The following is a 25,022-nucleotide window of genomic DNA, read 5'->3' on the forward strand; positions in this document are numbered from 1 at the left end:
TTGCCTTTTTAGAAGTTTTATCAGCCAGTTAAAATATTTTTGTGTGATACTTGCTTTGCCATAAACCTTCACTCATGAGCCAAAACATTGTGACCAACTAATTAATAATGTATTAGTTCACTTTTGGAATAAAATAGATTTGGTGTGGCATGAATTCAGCAAGTCTTGTAGTTTTCCTGTGTATGTGGCACTGTATGTCTGTACACAGCCCGTGCAATTCCCTTAAATTATGGGCTGGTGATTTGTGGGCACCAAAATTGTGCTCATTAATGTCCCAGATATTTTCCATTAGGTTCAGATGAGGCAAATTTGGTTGCCAAGACTTCAACATAAGCTCATTATTATCCTCCTCAAACCACTGTAGCATGATTATGACCTTGTGATGTGGACAGTTATTCTGCTGGAATATGCCAGCGACTTCATGGAGGACATCAAGCATGAAGGGATAAAAGTGGTCTACAATAATGATCATGTAGTTCACAGCTGTCATGGCACTTTCGGTTACCACCACAGGTCCCTTGGAAGACCAGGTGAATATTCCCCCACTGACTCATATCTGTGGTGCGGCCAGTTGCCTGGATGACCATTGCCCTGGTGTAACATGAAATGTGATTCATCTGACACATTCCCATTGATCCATGGACCAATTTTGATGATCTCATCTCCACTGCAATAGTAACTATGTTGTTAGGTCAACATGGGATATACTAAATGTCTTCTTCCAAAGCTATTTCACAGAGGAAGACTGCACTTTAGTTCCTTCTCTAGATTGTCACACAGATGACAAAATGGTAGATATCGAAATAGACGACAGAGGTATAGAGAAACAATTAAAATCGCTCAAAAGAGGAAAGGCAGTTGGACCTGATGGGATACCAGTTCGATTTTACACAGAGTATGCGAAGGAACTTGCCCCCCTTCTTGCAGCAGTGTACTGTAGGTCTCTAGAAGAGTGAAGCGTTCCAAAGGATTGGAAAAGGGCACAGGTCATCCCCGTTTTCAAGAAGGGATCTCGAACAGATGTGCAGAACTATAGACCTATATCTCTAACGTCGATCAGTTGTAGAATTTTGGAACACATATTATGTTCGAGTATAATGACTTTTCTGGAGATTAGAAATCTACTCTGTAGGAATCAGCATGGGCTTCGAAAGAGACGGTCGTGTGAAACCCAGCTCGCGCTATTCGTCCACGAGACTCAGAGGGCCATAGACATGGGTTCACAGGTAGATGCAATGTTTCTTGACTTCCACAAGGCGTTTCACACAGTTCCCCACAGTCGTTTAATGCACAAAGTAAGAGCATACGGACTATCAGACCAATTGTGTGATTGGATTGAGGAGTTCCTATATAACAGAACGCAGCATGTCATTCTCAATGGAGAGAAGTCTTCCAAAGTAAGAGTGATTTCAGGTGTGCCACAGGGGAGTGTCATAGGATCATTGCTATTCACAATATACATAAATGACCTGGTGGATGACATCGGAAGTTCACTGAGGCTTTTTGCAGATGATGCTGTGGTGTATCGAGAGGTTCCAACAATGAAAAATTGTTCTGAAATGCAGGAGGATCTGCAGCGAATTGACGCATGGTGCAGGGAATGGCAATTGAATCTGAATGTAGACAAGTGTAATGTGCTGCGAATACATAGAAAGATAGATCCCTTATCATTTAGTTACAAAATAGCAGGTCAGCAACTGGAAGCAGTTAATTCCATAAATTATCTGGGAGTACGCATTAGGAGTGATTTAAAATGGAATGATCATATAAAGTTGATCGTCGGTAAAGCACATGCCAGACTGTGATTCATTGGAAGAATCATAAGGAAATTCAATCTGGAAACAAAGGAAGTGGGTTACAGTACGCTTGTTCGCCCACTGCTTGAATACTGCTCAACAGTGTGGGATCCGTACCAGATAGGGTTGATAGAAGAGATAGAGAAGATCCAACGGAGAGCAGCGCGCTTAGTTACAGGATCATTTAGTAATTGCAAAAGCGTTACGGAGATGATAGATAAACTCCAGTGGAAGACTCTGCAGGAGAGACGCTCAGTAGCTTGGTACGGGCTTTTGTTAAAGTTTCGAGAACATACCTTCACTGAAGAGTCAAGCAGTATATTGCTCCCTCCTACGTATATCTCGCGAAGAGACCATGAGGATAAAATCAGAGAGATTAGAGCCCACACAGAAGCATACTGACAATCCTTCTTTCCATGAACAATACTAGACTGGAATAGAAGGGAGAACCGATAGAGGTACTCAGGGTACCCACCCCCACACACCATCAGGTGGCTTGCGGAGTATGGATGTAGATGTAGATATACAGCAGTCACCTGCTGTGAAGCCCTATGTTGAACAATGGTCAGTGAACAGTGTGCTCCAAAACATTTGTACCTGCAGCAGCGTTTTAATATATTGTCAGATATGCCATGGACTGCCACCTATCTTGCTTTACAGAACTGGTAAGCCTCAAAGCTCCATGTTCCATGATGAAACACGGATGGCCAACACCTTGTCACCTACTTGTAGTTTCACCATCCATCAGCTACTTTCCACAGATGCTTACAACAGTAGCCAAACAGCGTCACTGTTTTGAAGTTGTTCATTTCCAGGCAGTGCGCTGTAACAATCTGCCCTTTGTAAAGTAGCTTGTGTCAGTGTGTTTTCCTATTTTTGGCCCATATTGTTGCTAGAATGATCCCCCCATTTGTGTATATTCCACTTATATTCTTTCCCTACCATATTATGTACGTGCAACACTACCAGGCAGTATAAAATCTTGTGGTGGGCAGTGGTCATAATGTTTTGGATCAACAGAGTATATTCTCATATTTTCACCTTCATAGTTTTCCATTTACATTGCCTTTACTTGTTTAATTGGAAATTTCTTATTTTTTCTCATACAGTTGTCAACAAAATGCACTCATTTTCACAAATTTTACAGTAAATGGTGGTGAACAAACAATGCAATCAGCAATTAACCTGTTATGGCCAGCTTTCAAACCTGGGGACTCACCACACCCTCCTCCCAGAAGAAGCTTCTCTCTGCAGCCACAAGGAGATTCACCAAAGGGTAGCTTGAAAAAGGGAAGTTCTCCAAGAAATAGCTTCTCCAAAATGTACAGGTGAAAAATAATTGTAGAAGTATTTAGAAGCCTCTTTCTGTAGCTTGTAATATGTTTTCTGTTTGTCATCACATACCTCCCCCTTCCCCCCCAAAAAATCATAGGTAATACTTGATAACATAATTGTTAAAAAGAGATTAATAAATAGCAGAATACTACAGCACTTATTTTGGGTAAGGTCCAAAAGGACACAAATAATTTATGTTTGATTTCAAAAGACAGAACTCACCATAGATTATATTTAAACAATACTTAAACACAAACACACAAAAAGTATTATCCACTCAAAAATTACTCTATGGACTATAAGTATTTGTTAAGCAGATGATCGTTAACAACTATCCAGAATTAGAAATCACAAGCCTTTTCCATAATTATAGCACTGTAAATATAAATTGAAGCTATGATTTGCAACTTTACCCAACTTTGATGCAAAAAGGAGCAAAGTATGAAGTCAATTTTATATTTGTGCCATAGACTACAGTGGTATCTTAACACATATGCAGCCATCATTGTCAGACATGTTGGCGCAAGACTCATTCCCAAAGATGACATTTTATCAGTGAGAATGACAGTGATGCCATTCTTGTGCCCATTAGAGTTTAAGATATTAACGGTTTCTAGACTATGTAATCCAATGCACTGACATGTGTGCCAGCAATCTGGACCACAGCAAAAAGTACAGCACTGGGAAAGCAGGCAGTGTCATATTGTCTCTAGGGCTCCAACATGAAACCTACACAGTTTAAAAAGTTACTCAGCCATTAGGAACATGCAGGAAATATGGTGATGATTCCATGGTGTGCTCACATTGCATGACACAGTGCCAGATTTTTGCTGCATATAACCGTATGCTCCCCTCTGACTTCACATTTGTAGTGCTTTAGTAGCAGCATGTTGTGTATGAACCCTGCTGCCACAGTCTGTCCAACTCATTTCCTATGTATCAGTCATTCTGTAATGTTAAAACTTACTTACATACTGATTTTGTAACAGAGAAATCAATCAGATTTTGAAAAAAATAATATAACTGGATAGATAAAAAAATCTACTCACCAAATGGCAGCAGAACACACACATAAAAGAAGGTTATGATTAGGCAAGCTTTTAGAGCCAGTGGCTTCTTCTTCAGGCAGAAGAGTTGAAGGGGAAGGAAGTGAGGCTGAGAAACGACTGGAGAGGGCTAGGAAAAGGTGTAGATTTCGGATAAGTACCCAGAACTGTGGGTCTGGAGAGACTTACCAGATGGGATGAGAAGGAAAGAATCCAACCCTTTTCCTAGACCTCTCCAGTCCTCTCTCTTCACCCCTCTTCCTTCCCCTTGAACCCTTCTGCCTGAAGGAGGAGCCACAGCCTCCAAAAACATGCCTAATTATAACCTTCTTTTGTGAGTAAGTTTCGTCACAGCTTGGTGAGTACATTTTTTATCCATCCAATTATATTATTACGTACTGATTTTGTATCGTCTGGCATCAACTAGCAGAAAGGTATTTGCTTTTATGTTTATACTTAGCTTGACAGCTTTTCAGTGATCAATTTTAGTTTAATACTAACCTTTGCATTTATACAAAAGAGAACACTGCTAAGGTTATGAGTACACCATGTATCTGCAATGTTAATCACTTATTCATTTGGAATGTTTGTTCAGTGGGTTGCAATTTGCATAAATGTTGTTCTAGTTTCCCTCAGAGTAGCATTCTTCAGTATTCTTATTAGTAACCATTTGTGACGGGGTAGTTTTTGAATTTTGTATGCTTTCTATGTGTAACAGTGTTCACAGAGCAATCTCTTTGATGATGCACAAAAAGAAAACATATTAGTTCTTGATAAACTAACATATAATAGGACAAACAGACTTAAGTTACATGAAAGGCAATGTTGCTTCTACACAGAAAATGATTATTAACATGTAGTTGCAATCCTAAGTGCAGGGCTGCTGAAATCCTTGGACCCTTTCCAGAACCTCTCCCTTCTCACCCCAACAGCAACTGATACACCCATATTCTATATGCTCCCCAAAATCCATAAACCTACCAATCCTGGGTGCCCACTGTGGCCAGTTACAGTGCCACCACCAGAAAAATCTCAGCTCTTGTTGATCAACATCTGCAACCAATTGTCCGAAACCTAGCCTCCCACATTAAAGATACCAACCACTTCCTGCAGTGGCTTTCCACTGTCTCCACACCCTTACCTCCTGGTTCCCTTCTCATGACTGTTGATGCAGCCTCCTTATACACCAGCTTCTCTTATTCCTGTGGCCTTACGACAATGGAACACTACCTCTTCCAACACCCTACAGATTTAAAACCCATCATTTCATTCCTCGTAGACCTAACTAACTACATCCTATCCCATAACTACTTCACCCTTGAAGGGATGGTATACAAACAAATTCTTGGCACAGCCTTGGGCACTTGCCAGGCATTCTCCTATGCCAACCTTTTCATTCCTAGCTTCCTAAAATCCCAAACCCTTGGTTTGGTTCAGGTTTACTGATGAAATCTTTATATTATCTGGACCCAAGGTCAGGATACCTTGTCCTCATTCCTCCACAACCTCAACAACTTCTCTCCCATCCGCTCCACATGGGCCTTTTCAACCCATTGTGTCACCTACCTATTTGATCTCCTTCTCTCAGTTTGCTCCATCCGCACCTTGGTCCACATGAAACCCATCAACCACCAAAATTTCCTGCAATTTGATAGCTGCCACCCCTTTCAAAAAAAAAAAAGTCCCATACAGCCTGGCCATGTGTGGTAGATGCATCTGCAGTGATAAGAACTTCTTCATCCAGTATGCAGAAGGCCTCTCTCTCTCTCTCTTTCACACACACACACACACACACACACACACACACACACACACCTGATCCTCATATCCATCCTAAGAACCAACTACAAAGAAGCCCCGCCCCCCCCCCCCCCCCCCCTTGTTAAGCATCACCACCCCAGACTGGAATGACTACTGAACCACATCCTCTGTCTGAGGTATGATTATCTATCATTATGCTGTGAAATGAGGGACATCCTACCTAACATACTTCCAACCCCTCACAAAGTGGTACTCCACCACCCATCCAACCACCATAACATCCTAGTCCATCCCTATACACCATTCCCACCCTCAATCCCCTGCCACAGGGATCATACACCTGTGGAAGATCCAGATGCAAGACCTCTCCGATCCACCCACCCAGCACCACCTACTAGAGTCCCTCCACAAGCTTATCCTGCCCCATCACTGACATGTTATATACCAGCTATGCTGCAACCACTGCACAGCATTGTACATCAGTATGACAACTGGCCATCTGTCTACTAGAATGAATTTCCACCACCATATTGTTGCAAAAATCAAGGTGGACCGCTCAGTGGCACAACATGTAGCAGAGCACAATATGCGAGATTTCAATGGGTGCTTCACAACCCACACCATCTGGATCCTCCCCACCATGAGCTGTGCAGATGGGAGCTATCCTTAAAGCACATCCTTCACTCCCATAAACTTCCTGCCTTAGACCTAAGGCAGGTGTGTGTGTGTGTGTGTGTGTACATACTTGCTGCTATCTCACACCCTAGTCTATGAAATCATGTCCCCAGCCATTTGCCACCTGTCCCCAAAGATGGCTCCCACATCTCCTCAGGGGGGGGGGGGGGGGGTGCCAAATTTATATTCCTGAGAAAAAAAACCTTGTTTCCCAAAGTGTCCAGCATCCAGTGCACGTTGGTCTATCGATTATTCATATGATTTTGTAACACATCCCTGTTGGTTTTTGAACACATTCTAAGTTGATATCTGAATGAATCATAAGTTTGTTTTTGAATGCATGCATAGTGTACATGATGTCTCTGTCAGGTGAGTCCCTGTCACATTTACAAATAAACTCTCCTGCAGACAAAGGTGGACGGGGCTATGCGAGTTAATCGGAAAAAACTGACCGGGTGAATGCCAATCGCTGTTTGTTTATGTGGTTGACTGGGTTTGTGAATGATCAGTGTTGTTATAATTAATAGAAAAGTCTATAGATTCAGACTACCAAATGGAAATAAATGACTAACAGGAATAACAGGTGATAAAGATTATGTATTATCCTCTCGGTGTATACTATACTAGTAAGGGTCAGTTGTACAGTCCCCAGCTAGTAGCCGCTTAAGTTCTGTTCTGGGAATAGCACAGAAAATGCATTGTACGAACACATAATAATGCCTAACCAGAGAACAAATGCGGGATAACTAAACCGGTGACTGCGGCAGGGTTAGTGAAGTTAACTGGAGAATAAGTTTTGACACTGGCATGAATAGGTACAGAAGTAGTGGTGAGAAGATTATTTGTGAGAATTAGGAAGGAGAAAAATGGGAATAACACACAAATTGTGGAAGAATATGACGATTCCAAATTTATATAAACATTTCATACTATTACTTTTCAATCTCATGGTTGAGAAACTGGAGCGTGTGAATGAAATATGAAACTATTTCCTAACATAAAGCTTTTTGCTTGTAGTAGGCCTAACAGACATTTGATTTCGTTTTTGTAGCAAACAGTGACAAAATAGATGTAATCAGATTGAGAAACTACACCAGTCTTTGGTACTATTTGTATTAACAGCCTTTTCACTGTTAGACAGTGACATTTTGATTTTTCATGTAGCAAAATGAACTTTGGTGAGGTAATAGATTATTTTGCAGAAAGGATAGCACGCCATGTAAAGCTGTAGCAAGGTAGAGAGAAAAAAATGCGAAGACCTAAGGATTGAAGAAATTTCTATTGTCTTGTTTGTCTCTTGTCTTTATTGCTTGTTGTATCCAGTATTTAATTTTATTTCTCACAAAACAGCAAGTTATTAGCAAACAGCCAATAAACAGTGCAAATTTTCAGAAGAGTTCTTGTTTTCCTGGTAACATATAATCCCATCCAGTATTAATGGTGAGGTTTTTTTTTTCTTTCTATCTTTCTGTCTTTATTATTATTATTTTAAAAAAGAATGGCAGGATATCAAACCAGCAACTGCAAGCAGGAGAGGCACCACAGGTCATTTTAATTTCCACTGTCCTGAATGTAGTTTGATGGCACCAATTACAAAATATACACATTTGAATTCCACAGAGCAAAATACAGTGACGAGCGATAGAAGAATACTGTGTGAAGAGGTGTGGCACTGCACTTTGGCACACTTAAGACAAAATAACATGTCTTACATTTCCTCGAACATATGTGTTTCATGTATGAGACTCTTCAGAAAGATGTGCACTACAAGATTAAAATATTTTTGAAAAGTCAGCTTTTTTTATTTTTATTTATTTTTTTATGTCCTGTCTGCAATGTTCGTGGAAGGTATGGAGGAGAGGGCGGCAGTATCTAGTACTGCCCCAATTCGGAAATATCGTAGATCTGATCTGGGGCTGATGCACAAAGCAGTCTGAGTTACAGTGGGTAGTCTCTATGTGACCCCTGTTCACATTTGATGAGTTTGCTATTTCCTCTTCATTTACAGCTCTCATGTCAAATGACAACAAAATGGATTTCTGTGGCCCGGAACTATCAAGTGAATTATACATTCACAGTCACATACTTACGGAAGGCTAAAATATGTTATTAGTTTCAGATTTTATGTTTTATTTCGCTCTTTTTGACAGCCAAGCATTAATTGCCTTGCCAAACAATGAAGTTTTTGTTTTTGTTTGGCTTTTGTTAATTTTTGCTCCTGAGGCAGTCAATTTATTGGATGTGAAGTTTTCACTATTGGCTAGTTTCAACTGTTTGCTGCATTTCAAGTGCACATTTTCATCATCTAGCACATATGGCATTATGCCATAATAAAGAACCAAACATGAGATAATACAGTACTGGTGCTCCAAGAAAATTTACATCTCAAAAACCACACTTGACCATATCAGGTCAAGGCCTACTTCCTTGCGAATATGCACATGCGAATGTGCACTTTAAGTCGAATTATGCATTTTAGTATGGTTCACGAGATTCTGATGCTCTTGGAGTATCCTCTGATGTCTTTTTTTTTCTTTTACGACATAATGTAGGATCTTTTAATATTTTATGCGTATGAACATATGGGCTTCCTACGTCATTGTAGCTGCGCAAGTGTGGTGACACCTGTTGTCTGGCGTTCTCTGTCAACTGCTGAAACAAACCTTTTTGTAACAGGAAAATATTGTGAATGGTGGTTTGAAAACCTTTACTTTCAAAGTAAATTTCCTTTTACACAAGATGAACTACGTGCAAGAATGTACGATGAATTTCGTAAATCGTAGAGCATTTGGCTCTCATTTAAAAATCAACGCTTTGAGAATGAGCCATTTAGAAGAATTTGGAGCCCAGAAAATCAGACATTTATGTCATTATTAAAAATTTTATTGGCACATTTGTTGATGTATCTTAAAGTGTAAATCGCGCAAAACGATCAACATTAAAAGTGAAAGGTGAGCTTCTCTTGCAACTTATTAGTCTTCAATACCAATAATATATGTAAAAGATTTGATTTTCATGTAGCAACACTATGTATATTAATTTAAACCATTAACATTTCCTATTTGTGTGTTTGTGCTACTTAACAGTAATGTTGCTATTGTCTGACTACATCACGTGTCCTGAGCTGTGAATGTCTGCTGTCATTGGCTGGTGAGATCACATGATGTGAGCTGTGACTGGCTTACAAAAGCACATCACAATTTACAAAAGCACATCAAAATCTCCATTTCAATGCTTCGGAAAACAACAAGCGGCAATTGGTGGAATATGAATTTATGGTTTCATAATACAAAAATATTCAGTGTACATGTTGCACCTCGAAGATTTTTCCAAAATGTGATTTTTGCCCCCTGAGTTTTTTTTTTTTTTTTTTCTAAAGTGCCAGGAAATTCTATGCTGGTGTATGAAACCATAACCATTTGAAGGACTGATAAGTTTTACAGTTCTGAGATAAAGTAGACTGACACTTAACATGGAAAAAGTGTATTTTCACCCAGGAGAAAGTGTATTTTGAATGGGGAAATCCAGGAAATTGTTTTCCTTGTCCGCATATACACCCTGGAATAGGAAAGACTGATTTTCACCATCACACGTTCAGTTGCATACAGGGGCAACAAGACAATTGTTAGACATTGAGTTTGTGTCCAAAGTCCTCTTCAAAAAAGAAAACTCACACACATTCACACAATCAAGCACTTCTCACACACACACATGGCCGGTATCTGTAGCCTCTCCAGCAGTCTATCCTTTTCATAATATTATTGATGTTCCTACCTGGACTTTCTATTATTTGTTTATAACTTATGTTGAGCATTGGCAACACTTCTGCACAAAACATGTCAGTATGCCACTGGCCCCTATCTAGACTGTTTTGATCCTCTGCAGAAATGTGCACTATTGTTGATTATTTGTCCAGTTTTAAAGTCAGTTCAGTCGGAGCTACGTATTGATTCAGGAAAGCAGCAGTTTAAACATGATAAATATAAAAAACAAATGCATATAGTGTACATGCTTATAGTTGGAAAAACTACAAAATTTTCTGTTTGTTCACCATTTTGCTCCCAATATTATTAACCCTCTAGCCATTCCAAATTCTTCAAAATTAATCTGAATGTGACCTCAGTTGCCAAAGCATCAGTTGCAAAGTATCACATAACATAAAAATGTTGACATCAGCAGCAATAGTTTAACCTTTTTGAATGATGAATTTTGGGAATTAACCTAATCTTATATCTAGATAAGTAAGAGAGATCTGGCAACCCGGATGACTCAATTTGGAAAAAAGAGAAAAAGACCAATTACACAGCATCACAAAGATCAAAAAATTGCAAATGAATCTGTCTTATCAGTAGAACTTCTCAGTACTGAAGCAATGAGTGGTGAGACCCATGTATTGGAGGAGTTGCAAAAGTATTTTGATAATTTGTTGAATTGTAATTTAGATAATACTTTGTTAAACTATAGTGGATATGACACTCCTATGGACAATGAACTATGCAGTTCTGGTACTATAGAGGCAGATATCCTGAGCTGATAAGAGAGGAGAAAGCAATATATAAAATGAAAATAACACGTCTGCTAGATAAGATGAATTCAGCATTGTTGTTGTTGTTGTTGTGGTCTTCAGTCCTGAGACTGGTTTGATGCAGCTCTCCATGCTACTCTATCCTGTGCAAGCTTCTTCATCCCCCAGTACCTACTGCAACCTACATCCTTCTGAATTTGCTTAGTGTATTCATCTCTTGGTCTCCCTCTACGATTTTTACCCTCCACACTGCCCTCCAATACTAAATTGGTGATCCCTTGATGCCTCAACATGCCCTATCGACCGATCCCTTCTTCTGGTCAAGTTGTGCCACAAACTTCTCTTCTCCCCAATCCTCTTCAATACTTCCTCATTAGTTATGTGATCTACCCATATAATCTCCAGAATTCTTCTGTAGCACCACATTTCAAAAGCTTCTATTCTCTTCTTGTCCAAACTATTTATTGTCCATGTTTCACTTCCCCCTGGCTACACTCCATACAAATACTTTCAGAAATGACTTCCTGACACTTAAATCTATACTTGATGTTAACAAATTTCTCTTCTTCAGAAATGCTTTCCTTGCCATTGCCAGTCTACATTTTATATCCTCTCTTCTTCGACCATCATCATTTATGTTGCTCCCCAAATAGCAAAACTCCTTAACTAATGTGTCTCATTGCCTAATCTAATTCCCTCAGCATTACCCGACTTAATTCGATTATATTCCATTATCCTCATTTTGCTTTTGTTGATGTTCATCTAATACCCTCCTTCCAAGACACTATCCAGTCCATTCAACTGCTCTTCCAAGTCCTTTGCTGTCTCTGACAGAATTATGATGTCATCGGTGAACCTCAAGGTTTTTATTTCTTTTCCATAGATTTTAATACCTACTCCAAATTTTTCTTTTGTTTCCTTCACTGCTTGCTCAATATACAGATTGAATAACATCGGGTAGAGACTACAAGCCTGTCTCACTCCCATCCCAACCACTGCTTCTCTTTCATATCCCTCGACTCTTATAACTGCCATCTGGTTTCTGTACAAATTGTAAATAGCCTTTCACTCCTTGTATTTTACCCCTGCCACCTTCAGAATTTGAAAGAGAGTATTCCAGTCAACATTGTCAAAAGCTGTCTCCAAGTCGACAAATCTTAGAAACGTAGGTTTGCCTTTTCTTAATCTAGCTTCTAAGGGTCAGTATTGCCTCACGTGTTCCAACATTTCTACAGAATCCAAACTGATCTTCCCTGAGGTCTTCTTCTACTAGTTTTTCCGTTCGTCTGTAAAGAATCCACGTTAGTATTTTGCAGCTGTGACTTATGAAACTGATAGTTTGGTAATTTTCACATCTGTCAACACCTGCTTTCTTTGGGATTGGAATTATTATATTCTTCTTGAAGTCTGAGGGTATTTTGCCTGTTTCATACATCTTGCTCACCAGATTGTAGAGTTTCATCAGGACTAGCTCTCCCAACGCTGTCAGTAGTTCTAATGGAATGTTGTCTACTCCCGGGGCCTTGTTTCGACTCAGGTCTTTCAGTGCTCTGTCAAACTGTTCACGCAGAATTATATCTCCCATTTCATCTTCATCTACATCCTCTTCCATTTCCATAATATTGTCCTCAAGTACATCGCCCTTGTATAGACCCTCTATATACTCCTTCCACCTTTCTGCTTTCCCTTCTTTGTGTAGAACTGGGTTTCCATCTGAGCTCTTGATATTCATACCAGTGGTTCTCTTTTCTCTAAAGGTCTCTTTCATTTTCCTGTATGCTGTATCTATCTTACCCATAGTGAGATAAGCCTCTACATCCTTACATTTGTCCTCACGCCATGCCTGCTTAGCCATTGTGCACTTCCTGTCGATCTCATTTTTGAGACGTAGGTATTCCTTTTTGCCTGCTTCTTTTACTGCATTTTTATATTTTCTCCTTTCATCAAATAGATTCAGTATTTCTTCTGTCACCCAAGGATTTCTACTAGCCCTCGTCTTTTTACCTACTTGATCCTCTGCTGCCTTCACTACCTTCATCCCTCAAAGCTACCCATTCTTCTTCTACTGTATTTCTTTCTCCCATTCCTGTCAATTGTTCCCTTATGCTCTCCCTGAAACTCTGTACAACCTATGGTTTAGTCAGTTTATCCAGGTCCCATCTCCATAAATTCCCACCTTTTTGCAGTTTCTTCAATTTTAATCTACAGGTCATAATCAATAGATTGTGGTCAGAATCCACATCTGCCCCTGGAAATGTCTTACAATTTAAAACCTGGTTCCTAAATCTCTGTCTTACCATTATATGATCTATCTGATACCTGTCAGTATCTCCAGGCTTCTTCCATGTATACAACCTTCTTTCATGATTCTTGAACTAAGTGTTAGCTATGATTAAGTTGTGCTCTGTGCAAAATTCTACCAGGCGGCTTCCTCTTTCATTTCTTACCCCCAATCCATATTCACATACTATGTTTCCTTCTCTCCCTTTTCCTACTGCCGAATTCCAGTCATCCATGACTATTAAATGATCATCTCCCTTCACAGTCTGAACAATTTCTTTTATTTCATCATACATTTCATCAATTTCTTCATCATCTACAGAGCTAGTTGGCGTATAAACTTGTACTACTGTAGTAGGTGTGCGTTTCGCATCTATCTTGGACACAACAATGTGTCCACTATGCTGTTTGTAGTAGCTTACCCACATTCCTATTTTCCGATTCATTATTAAACCTACTCCTGCATTACCCCTATTTGATTTTGTGTTTATAACCCTGTAGTCACCTGACCAGAAGTCTTGTTCCTCCTTCCATCGAACTTCACTAATTCCCACTATATCTAACTTTAACCTATCCATTTCCCTCTTTAAATTTTCTAACCTACCTGCCCGATTAAGTGATCTGACATTCCACGCTACAATCCGTAGAACGCCAGTTTTCTTTCTCCTGATAACAACATCCTCTTGAGTAATCCCCGCCCAGAGATCCAAATGGAGGACTATTTTACCTCCGGAATATTTTACCCAACAGGGCGCCATCATCATTTAACCATACAGTAAAGCTGCATGCCCTCGGGAAAAATTACGGCCGTAGTTTCCCCATGCTTTCAGCCGTTTGCAGTACCAGCACAGGAAGGCCGTTTTGGTTAGTGTTACAAGGCCAGGTCAGTCAATCATCCAGACTGTTGCACTTGCAACTACTGAAAAGGCTGCTGGCCCTCTTCAGGAACCACAGGTTTGTCTGGCCTCTCAACGGATACCCCTCCGTTGCACCTACGGTACGGCTATCTGTATCGCTAAGGCACGCAAGCCTCCCCACCAACGGCAAGGTCCATGGTTCATGGAGGGGGGGGGGGGGGGGGGGGGAGGTTGGAGAGATTGGGCACCAGTGGCTCTTCAGACCTCTGAACAGAATTTGAAAGGAAAATACAATACCCAATCACTCGAACCAAGAAGTCATCATTGCATGAAATAGAATGTGTGAAAGGGAGAAGTGCACTAACTACTGAAATATACGACTGTTATCCAGAGGATTAAATATCTATGACATTATCTTTATGGATAAAATAAGAAAAGATTTTGAATCTACACTGGGAGAAAAACAATGTGGGTTAGATCTCAAAGATCAATTACTGATTTCATTTTTGTCACAAGAGTACTTTATGGAAAACACTTGGAGAAAAATTTAAAAAAAAGTAGCTGTATTTCTGGAAATCAGGAAAGGATATGACCATGTACCATTCAGGCATATATTTGAATATTTAAAGTGTAAGAGTGTTCCTGATGACATTAATAAGATGCTTATGCAATGAATTGAAAAGCAGTGTATAGTTCCAGACTGGAAGTCCGAAAAATGCCTAAAGAAAGTACCGACAGCTGATGCTTTTGTTTTTCTGATGTTGCAGTGATTTGGGGTGGGATAAAAATGGAGGTACAAACCAAACTAGATCTTTGGGATGCCGAATTTATGAAACTAAGCCTTAAAATCAGCAAGACTAAGACAGTAATATGGTGGTGAATAGAAATTCTCCAGCACTTCATCAAACAACTGGTGATGAGGAGATAGATGCCTCCCACCTATTCTTGCGTAGGGACTAAATAGCAAAATTTACTTCACTGAATAGGAACCACCTTCCAACAACAGAACTTAAATTCCTCTGTTCTTGCATACAGAAAACAAATAAATAAGGAATAATAATGTTGGACAACAGCGCGTATTAGAAAGAAGTCTGCCAGAGACCCTTGAACAGAAGCAAGTGCAATTTCAGGACCTTTTTGCCTTGCTTTCACAGAAATGTCCCATGGGAGAGAGAACAGAAAGCTCTTATGACAGCTTAGAGAAGTAGATCCTTAAGAACCTCATATCTTGAAGAGTTGACTGCCATCAGATAAATTAAGAGCAGCAGTGATTAGGACAATAAAAATTGGAGGAGGGTTATATACAACCACACCTAGCTTGTTGGGGTTGAAAATGATGATGATGATGATGATGATGATGGCGGTGGTGATGCTAGTCTGCAATATACAGCTTCTGAGCTTTACACTTGAACAGGCCCGGCCTTTCCGCGCATGGGGCCATGTGCACGACTTTCGCGCATGGCGTTTCTGCATCCCCTCCCCGCCCCTCATCCAACGCATCTTATACACCTTCAGCACATTCAAAAGAATTCCAAGTTTCACCGTTGACATACTGCTAATGTATTAAAAGACTTTTACTGCAGTAGACTTACTGTTGTGACAGGAAAATAATTAAACAGAAAAAGAATATTAATAGGAATGGATTACTAAAATGCCAATAATAAAAACTAACTTAGTTATGGGAACCCTTCCAATTTAATGAAATTCAAAATCAAATAAAATTCACGAGTGTTGTTAAGGATATAAAATTGAATGTTTTGTTCACTTGACTGCGCTCTTTATTTACAAGAAATTAAATGAGTTGTAGGTTACAAGCATTAACGGTTTTCTGCTTTACATACTTTATACAAAACATCTTTTCCTTGCATTTTGGTGAGCAAATTCGTCAATAACGTCTTCAGAATTAAATTTTGAAACCACGTCATGTTCCACTGACCGCATTGCCAAGAGAAGAAGACATTCTTGTTAGTTGCTGCTTCTGAAATAATTCTTGATGAGCTTTAAACACGAAAAGCTTATTTCAGCAGAGGTAACAGTCACTGGTGCAGTTATCAAAATTCTATAAGTGATATAAATGTTGAGAAATTGGTTTCCAATGTTGTTAAAGTATTTCAATATTAACATAAGTGATTTCACATCCTTGAGCACCATTCTCTGAACACTTTAATTTCTGTGAAAATGTTTGATGCAACAAGGTCTTTTGAACAGTCACCATTTATGATTACACATATCTCATATCTATATATCTCAAAGGATTTTACAAACCATTTTCAGTTCTTTGTCCTGTATGTATTGTAAACTTCCTGTGCAAAACAAAATGCTGAATGTTTTGAGGGACTGAGCCAGTTGGCCGAACCTTTCTTTCAAACTTTTTAACACTCTGCCAGTGACGGGGTATAAACAATTGATTTTGTATTTTTCCTCCATGTCATCACCTTCATAATCAAATTGGTTTGCCTTTCAGCTAGCTCTCTTTGTTGTCTTTACATTAGTAAAACCACCTCCACAGAAATTCTCGATAAACTCCACTAGGCGTTTTAGGGATTTAGTCGCTGTTTCCATGTCTTTGTTTTCTTCTTGAAATGCCTCACTTGCTGTGTCAGTGCAAAGAGAAGATCATACCATATGATAACACCTACAGTAAACTCAATGCTTTTTGATTTGTTCACAGCAAGTAAGTGTGCATTGCTCTTTGTTTCCAATTAAGTAGTGCTCGTATTCACCTCAAGAAGGACTTCACTGCCTTCTCTTGTCTGGTATTTTGTAGCTTTGACACTCTCCACCCTGCTTTCTGATCAAGTATCTGAAAGCTGCTTCACTGTTAAAGTTGGTACCATGTTCAGTAAGATTTCCCATCTCTGAGTGGACACACTAAAAACAATATATATTCTTCAAATTACACTAAGAAATGTGAGTGCTTTTGCTGCAGATTTGCCACATCTGATAACCCAACGTTAAGACTGTCACTGGCACATTGCATATTAAATGCTCTTGGATTGCACTTCGGGGTTCTGGCTTGAACACCTCTTCGATAACCTTTCATATTTGTCCCATTATTGTAACTTTGCTCTCTGCAGTCATGAATATTGAGCCCTAGTTGATCTACTTTCTACAATAGAGTTTCAGTCAAAATTTCTCCTGCTGTTGAAGTGACATTCAAAGCTGAGGGAGTGTTCTTCTACAGCCACTGTGACTTTCTGATAAATTTACGAACCTGTTTGTGGCTTGTGGCTTGTACCAAGAGTACAATCAAGTATGACAGAAAAAAATTATTTTGTTACAAAATTAACAATACTATTTTTGTTGAGTTCATTTTGAATGTTTTTCCCAAGATAATGATCATGAATTTCTTGATTTTTTACCCATCTGAAATGCTCCTGCAAAATGGGGTCAAATTATGCTATCATTTTGATCAAACCAAGAAAATTAGCATTATTTTCTTGATAGAGCATGTTACTGGTCCCTCTTAAGGCCAGATTATGTTGAGATAGGTACCTGATGGTGAGTATAATTCTTTTTAGAAGCTGACGCCAATATTTCTTCCCTTTTTCCAGTAGTTCAAGGTCACTTTGATCAATACAATGTTTTTGTATCAAATGTAGCCCACATTCTATCCATTTTTTAGTCTGTGTGGTTAAATGCTCTTGAAGCTGATTTCCTAAATAAACCACAGAGTTCATCCTTTGACAGCTTGTTTGGAGGAGATCCAAAAAGTTTACAACAAAAACAAAAAAACTTTGCTGGTAGATTTCGGATACACAAGCCATTTATGATCCCTTTTTTTTCTCCATTTGGTAACGTTCTACATAAGAATTAGTAGAAGATTTTCTTCTGTCCTCATCTAACAAATATTCAAAATTTACAATTTTAGTAGGGCCTTTCTGCACAATTCCATTCATTATGGAAGGTGTTAATGTATTAGACCAAGTGCCTGGGCCCAAATTTGTTATTACTTCACAACTGCTGCTACTGGGCCTAACTGAATGTGGAAGCAGGAAGTCAGCATTCTAGCCAGTGCTTCTTGTTCACTAGTCTGTAAAGCACCACATGACAAGAGGCTACTCTTAACGCCATCGTTCCTTAAGCACACTCTAGTATTATTTGTTGGTCAAAGAAAATTTTTGAAAGCGTCTCTTTGTGACTTAAAAAACTGTTCATGTTGTAGCTTTTCTTGATCTTTTGAGCACCTGAATTGTATTTTCTAAATCTGTCCTTTTCATGAGACATCTCCCTGTTAGCACTTTGAACTTCACAGGACAGACAAAAACACTGCAACTTCACACAACACATGAAACTGCGTGAACTGGAAAAGTATGGTATTTTTAAACTGACGACAATGAACAAATCATTCTGTGGGAAACACCTGCTGATGGAAGAATTTAATGCTTGATTGTTAAGACAACAATGAGTAGAAAGGACAGAAAGAGGTGCTGACAAACTATAAACCACATAGCTCTTAATTTATGCATGAGCAATAGTCATGTGTTGGCAATAGATATTACTAGAGCACAACAGTACCATAGGCCCTGGTTCCCTTGACTTCAGTGCCGGCGTAACCTTCTGAGATGTACTCCAGTAGTCATAGTCGTGTCACAATGGGTATATAATTGAATTATGTAACATTAAAAGCAGTCTGAGAACACCTTACTTTATTTTTTCAACTCACCTTTAGTAACAAAATTATGGGTGACAGTTTTCGAATTGACTTCTAATGTATTGCGAGGGGCCCCTAGAAGTGCAAACCCCTTGGAAGCGTGGGACCCTGTGCAGTTGCACTGTTTGCACATGCCTAAGGCTGGCCCTGCGTATGACATTATTTTCTTTGAAAGAGCTCTGAGGTTGAAATGATAATCACAGAAAACAACAAAGGTCTTAGAATTCCTTTATGGTTACCCTAATTGGCATACAAAATGTTGAATGAAAGACCTTCAGTTTAATCTAGAGCCATGGTGTGTGCTACTAGGTGATATGCAGGAAGCAACTTTTGCTGCATGTAGTAGTTAAAATGAAGATTTTCAGCAATCCGTTTTGCTATCTCATCAGATCAAGATCATCTTGAATTTCCAGTCTAGGAATATTAACTGCCCCCGCCCTCAGTCTAACGTGCAACACTTTGCTGTCTGCCTACCCAACCATACTATTCCTCACTCCTACCCACTCCAGCCTCCTCCTTACCTCACCCAGTCCCCACTCCCATCATGCACTGGTGCTGCTGCTTGCAGTGTGGTTTCAGTTGCCTGAGACTGCAGTCATGTGTGTGAGCTGGATTTGTGTGTGTGTGTGTGTGTGTGTGTGTGTGTGTGTGTGTGTGTCTATTGTTGACGAAGGCCTTAGCGGCCAAAAGCTCTAATTGCGAGAGTCTTTTTGTTGTGCCTATCTGCGACTCAGCATCTCCACTATATGGTGAGTTGCAACTTTCCTTCTCATAATATTATTACATTCCTTACTTGATTTTATATTGTTTGAATAAAGGCAGCCTATTTTTCCTGCTCATAGGCAAAATTGAAAGAAATATTTTTTGCTTTTATTTGTGTTTTGTTTATTTTATCTGTTTTAGAAGTATGTAATTTTTCCATTGTATTCCAAATGAATGGTGGGAAAGAAGGATAGAAAAATTTACAGAAAATGTAAAAGATATTCAGCCACTTAGAGCTATTGATGCTGAAATTTCTTCACAAATATGTTATTGAGCTGAAAATAAAAAACACACAAACTTCACAGATTTCAGAAGAAGTAATATCTATTTACATGTGAAGTACAAAAACTGAAAATATGGCTCACATTACATCAATGAAACAAAATTATATGTAATCAAATATTTCTTATGCACAGCTTTTATTCAGACACCAATGAAACATATTCAGAAATCTTCATTATATGATTTTGAATGTCTTCTAGTGAAATGTTATTGGGTTTACGTGCTCAAAATGTAATGGAACACTTCCACCAGAAAGACATACCCTGCTATTGATGGCACAAATGGTAAAAAATTATATAACAACAATATGGAAAGGATACATGAGGCATTGAGTCAGACAGATGCAGTGAAGAGAACACTAAAAATGTTTTTCAAATATGTGAAAGCTTTGTAGTGAGTGTGAGCATTTAAAATGACTAGGTCCAATATTTGGAAAAGTAACTTTTTATATCACTTCACACTCTTCTATGCTGGTCTGACTGAGCATGTCAGTACAGTCAACTGTCCCCATATTCAAGCCGTAATCCTTGACACTTTACTTTACTTTACTTTACTTTTTTTTTTTTTTTTTTTTTTTTTTTTTTTTTTACTGCAAATAGGCAATCAGAAGACAGAGGTCCAATTTCAATTCTTCATTCTTTGTTCTTTTCTTTTCTTCCAATGTTCTTTCGTCTGTTCACTATGTTTCTCCTTTCTGTCTTCAACCATTTTGAACCAGTCTTTTAAGCTACCTTGCCTTGGAATCCTTACATTTTCAATACTTTTTTCCAAAAGGCTTTTCTGTTGTTTATATATTCTGTTTTTATGTTGTTTCTTTCTAAATCTGTTTTTACTTTGTTGACCCAGCTTGTTGTGGACCTCTCACCCCACAAATATTTGAAGAACTTATTAGTTAATCTACTTTCTTGCAGTTGAAATAACTGGCCAAAAAAATTAGTCTTCTTTTTCTCATTCTGTTTGAAATATTTTCTATATTTTGGTATATTTCACCTTTGGTTTGTAGTTTCCAACCTTCTGCTGTGTTTTGTGCTCCTAATATTTTCCGTATAATTTGCCTTTCTAGTACTTCTAATTTATCTAAATTATAGATTAATGTCAGGCATTAACTTGTGAATAGGCATTCTGGCACCACTACTGTGCTGTAATGCCTTATTTTTGGATAGGCCTTTGGTGATTCGAAATGCTCTCCCCGTTTTATGCAACCTTTCCTCTATTGCAGATTTTTCCAAGGCATTTTCTTGAATTATCTCCCCAAGATATTTGAATTTTTTTACCCTCTGTATTTGGTCAATACCTATTTTCAGGAATTTTGGGACGTCTTCAACATTTGTTTTTTTCTGCAGAAATTCTTACATCAGATTTGCTGGACATTTTTCTGGGAGATTCATTTGTGTTATAGCAGATCCCACCTTTTCGGAAAGTATAGCAAAACCATTTGCAAATGCAAGACAGTTAATTTTAGTCTCTTTGCTTCCTCTTCCTAACCTCACAGGCGAGTTGTCGAGTTCAATAAGTTTTTCGTTCAAAATTCTCACTGTTTTCTGTAACACATGATTAGAAAGAATTGTCAGACAACTGTTTTTATTTTGGAAGGCTGTGAAATTTCTCCCATAAATTTTACTTTACAGACTATATCTGTATGTGTTTCATTGATTAGGTTTGCCAATTAAGACTTTACACCAAATTCTCAAACTATTTTGTCTGTAGGTTCTCTGTCAACAGGAACAAAAGCCTTTTTGAAATCCTCAAACATAACTACAGTGTCCTTTGAATTAAGTAATCTGTGGAAAATTGCTGACTGGAGACTACATATTTGTTCTGAGCATGACCTTTGTGAGACGTGCAAATGGATAAAACATCTGAACTGTCTTCTCAAGCCCAGGGTGGTAAACAGACATTCTAGATAAATATGAACCTGGCCCTGTAACGCAGCTAATATTGGGTGCAGTTAGAAATGCTGCTGTCACATAACTAGAATGCATAAATTAATAAAAGTGAAAGTTTGGGACCTATTCTAGAAAGACAAAAGAGCTATTCCCTTTTCCATTCTACATATAATTTATCAACTGTGGTTTCAATGGTCAACTGATACACAACAATCATGTTCAATTACTTCCAACACTCAGTAACAAAATATTTAACTTTTGGACATATTGAATTGGTGATCATTAAGTTTGTTATCTCTACATATGAAAACTTTTTATCACAGGCAAGAATGATTAAAAATATTCATCAGCTAACTTATGTGTACGATGACATAGCTGGTCAAGCACTGAGTTGTTGGGGAATAACTTTACTTTTTAAACCAATGAAATCCTCTCATGTACTCATTGTGAGGGTAGGTTAGTATCCTAGCTTTTGATATTCAGTGGTCAAAGCATACGTAAGTTGGAGTGAGCAAAATCTCGACTCAACATTTACTGCGGCCCAATGCGCGATGGTACTTTCCAAGCGGGATCTGTAACGGCGTTGTCTCCGTGCTGGATCTGAAATGCCAGTTTCCTACTGAGGCCTTTACTGAATTCACTCACTCTCAACTTTCCTGTAGAATGTTAATTTTTCCCTAGTCGAGATAATGGCTATTCCACACTCGCTAATGGTTGGAGCGAAGTACACAATTTCTTTGCACGCAAAAATTCCTGCAGGAATAATTAACTACTTCTTTGCTATCAGGTGCCATGATACATGAAGCATATCATCCACACTTTGCAGAAGCTCTCACTGAACTTGCTATTTTCCACAAAGTTGAGCGGTCCCCTGCGAGACAAGAGAGATTCTCGAATTTTTAGTTTTCTTAATGCTTTTATATTATGGTGATCTCCCCAGCGTGTCATGTCTGCATCACCCAGTATGGCGTCAACCAATTGCAGTCTCGTTAGAGGTGAATTTTATTTTTCTTGCTGGGTCGCCACCTAGCCCTATTAAAGCCATCCAGACATTTACCCTCGGTTCTGGCTGTATTTACATTACATGTATGTAACAATGTATTGTTCTGGCCTTTATCCCTTTCTGCACTGAAGCTTGCTGTTCTCTTGTTAAGTGGAGTTTTCCAATACCATCAACCACCTGCTTGGTTCATCTCCAAATTGCGTTTCACTTTAAATTACTTATGCATGCTCTGTCTGTATATTGGTAGATATTGTTTTGTTAGTTTTTGGTACATGAGATTACTGCAATTGTTTTTAGTTGATATAATATAATTATTATTTTCTGAGGATATCATACTGTATTGTACTGTCGTCATGAATCAAGCCCATGTAAGGTCAGTAAAATACGGATGCCTTACACCTTCCTTTTCTAAGATTGCCTTGATATTCATCTAAATGACTGCATAGTTTTTTTTCTATTCTGATTAATTAAATCTTGGAAAATACTACATATGCTACTGGCAGTAAAGAGATTTCTTTGTAGTTGTTTACATCCTGTTTATTACCTTTTTGTGGAGTGGTTGTATGAAGGCAACTTTCCATTTCCCAGGGATTTTCTTCTGTTTTGCAGATTTTATCAAAGAGTAAACTTAGTTCCTTTGCTATATTTGGCTATAGTTCAATTGTAGTAGAATCTTCTCCACTAGCTATGTTGTTTTTGAGTGTTTCAATCAGTCCTTCATTTTCTTATATTGTTGTTGATAAATCTTCTTCCAAATTTTCATTAATATCTGAGAATTCCAATTTATGACTTGGATTGGGACAGTTCAGAAACCGATGAAAATATCTTGCTAGTATTTCACAATTTTCAGTATTGCTTAACCCAGTTTTGCCATTTTCATTTTTCAGACAAACATTCAGAGTTTGATACCCCTTCAATTTGTTCTTAAAAGTTTGATAAAAGTCACGGGTATTATTTTAGTATTTCCAAAAGTTTTTACTTTTCAAATACTCATTTAGTATTTTCAATTAACCTGGCTGTTTCCTTTCTTTGTTGTGTAAATTGATCATAATCTTCAATTTTCATTGAGAATTTCTATTTTCCCCATTTAATAGTGTTCTCTGCTGTGGCTTCTTTGCATATTTCATTCCACCATTTTTTTTTTATTGACCCGAATGTTACTTTGCAGCATTATTAATTGCTTTTAATATTTCTTGCCAGTTTCATGTTTAGCCACTTTAATTTTGTCTTGATAGTTTTTAATTGATTCTTTTGTTATAGTAAGTCTGTCTGTAGTATATTTTATTGATCTTTGTGACATTCTTTGTTCTTTATTAGATAGGAATTTGACTTTAATTTTAGAGAGGTAGTGATCAGAATCAAATTCACCAGTCCATAATGCTTTCACATTCATAATTTCCATTGTACTTTTTTTGTGAAAAAGCCCCGTGATTTAACTGAAATTCTTCTATCATTGGGTTGGCAGATATTCACAGTTTAGCGTTTCTTGGGAGTTTTCTAAAGAGTTTCAGTGAGAGTTCAGACACAAACTAATTAGCCTCATACCATTTGTGTTGATTCTTTTGTGAGCTGCGTGTTATACTACTACATTAGTAAATTTCTTTCCTCTGCATGCTTGGGCATTGAAGGTGCATAATAGTAATAGGGTGTTCACCTTTGGAATTTTAGGTATTTCAGTTTCTAAAAGATCCCAGAATGCCTTTTTTCTGTGGATTTTTCCTATTGTTTTCATTTCTTGGTACATGGGAATTAACAAGTGTGTATATCTTGTTTTTGCTTTTAACTTATAGGAAAGATATTCTCTCTAGGGTGGATTTAAATTCCTTTAAATTTCTTACTATACTCTTATAACAGAGGGAAACATTCCACGTGGGAAAAATATATCTCAAAACAAAGTTGATGTAACTTACCAAACGAAAGCGTTGGTATGTTGATAGACACAGAAACAAACACAAACACATGCACAAAATTCGAGCTTTCACAACCTAAGGTTGCTTCAGCAGGAAAGAGAAAAGGAGAGGGAAAGACGAAAGGATGTGGTTTTTAAGGGAGAGAGTAAGGAGTCATTCCAATCCCGGGAGCGGAAAGACTTACCTTAGGGGGAGAAAAGGACAGATATACACTTGCACTCACACACATATCCATCCGCACATATGCAGA

At 38.3% G+C, this 25,022-nt stretch overlaps 1 protein-coding gene across 3 annotated transcripts in view; it reads left to right on the forward strand.

Moving 5' to 3' along the window:
• LOC126343024 (MAP7 domain-containing protein 1-like) overlaps positions 1–25,022 on the forward strand; it is a 255,278-nt gene that overhangs the window by 107,992 nt on the left and 122,264 nt on the right. For all 3 annotated transcript variants that reach the window (XM_050001905.1, XM_050001907.1, XM_050001906.1), the window contains one exon: positions 2,944–3,124. In XM_050001905.1, the coding sequence (XP_049857862.1) occupies positions 2,944–3,124 (181 nt within the window). The remainder of the gene's footprint in view (positions 1–2,943; positions 3,125–25,022) is intronic.

The sequence above is a fragment of the Schistocerca gregaria genome, chromosome 1, assembly GCF_023897955.1.
Source record: "Schistocerca gregaria isolate iqSchGreg1 chromosome 1, iqSchGreg1.2, whole genome shotgun sequence".
NCBI lineage: Eukaryota > Metazoa > Arthropoda > Insecta > Orthoptera > Acrididae > Schistocerca > Schistocerca gregaria.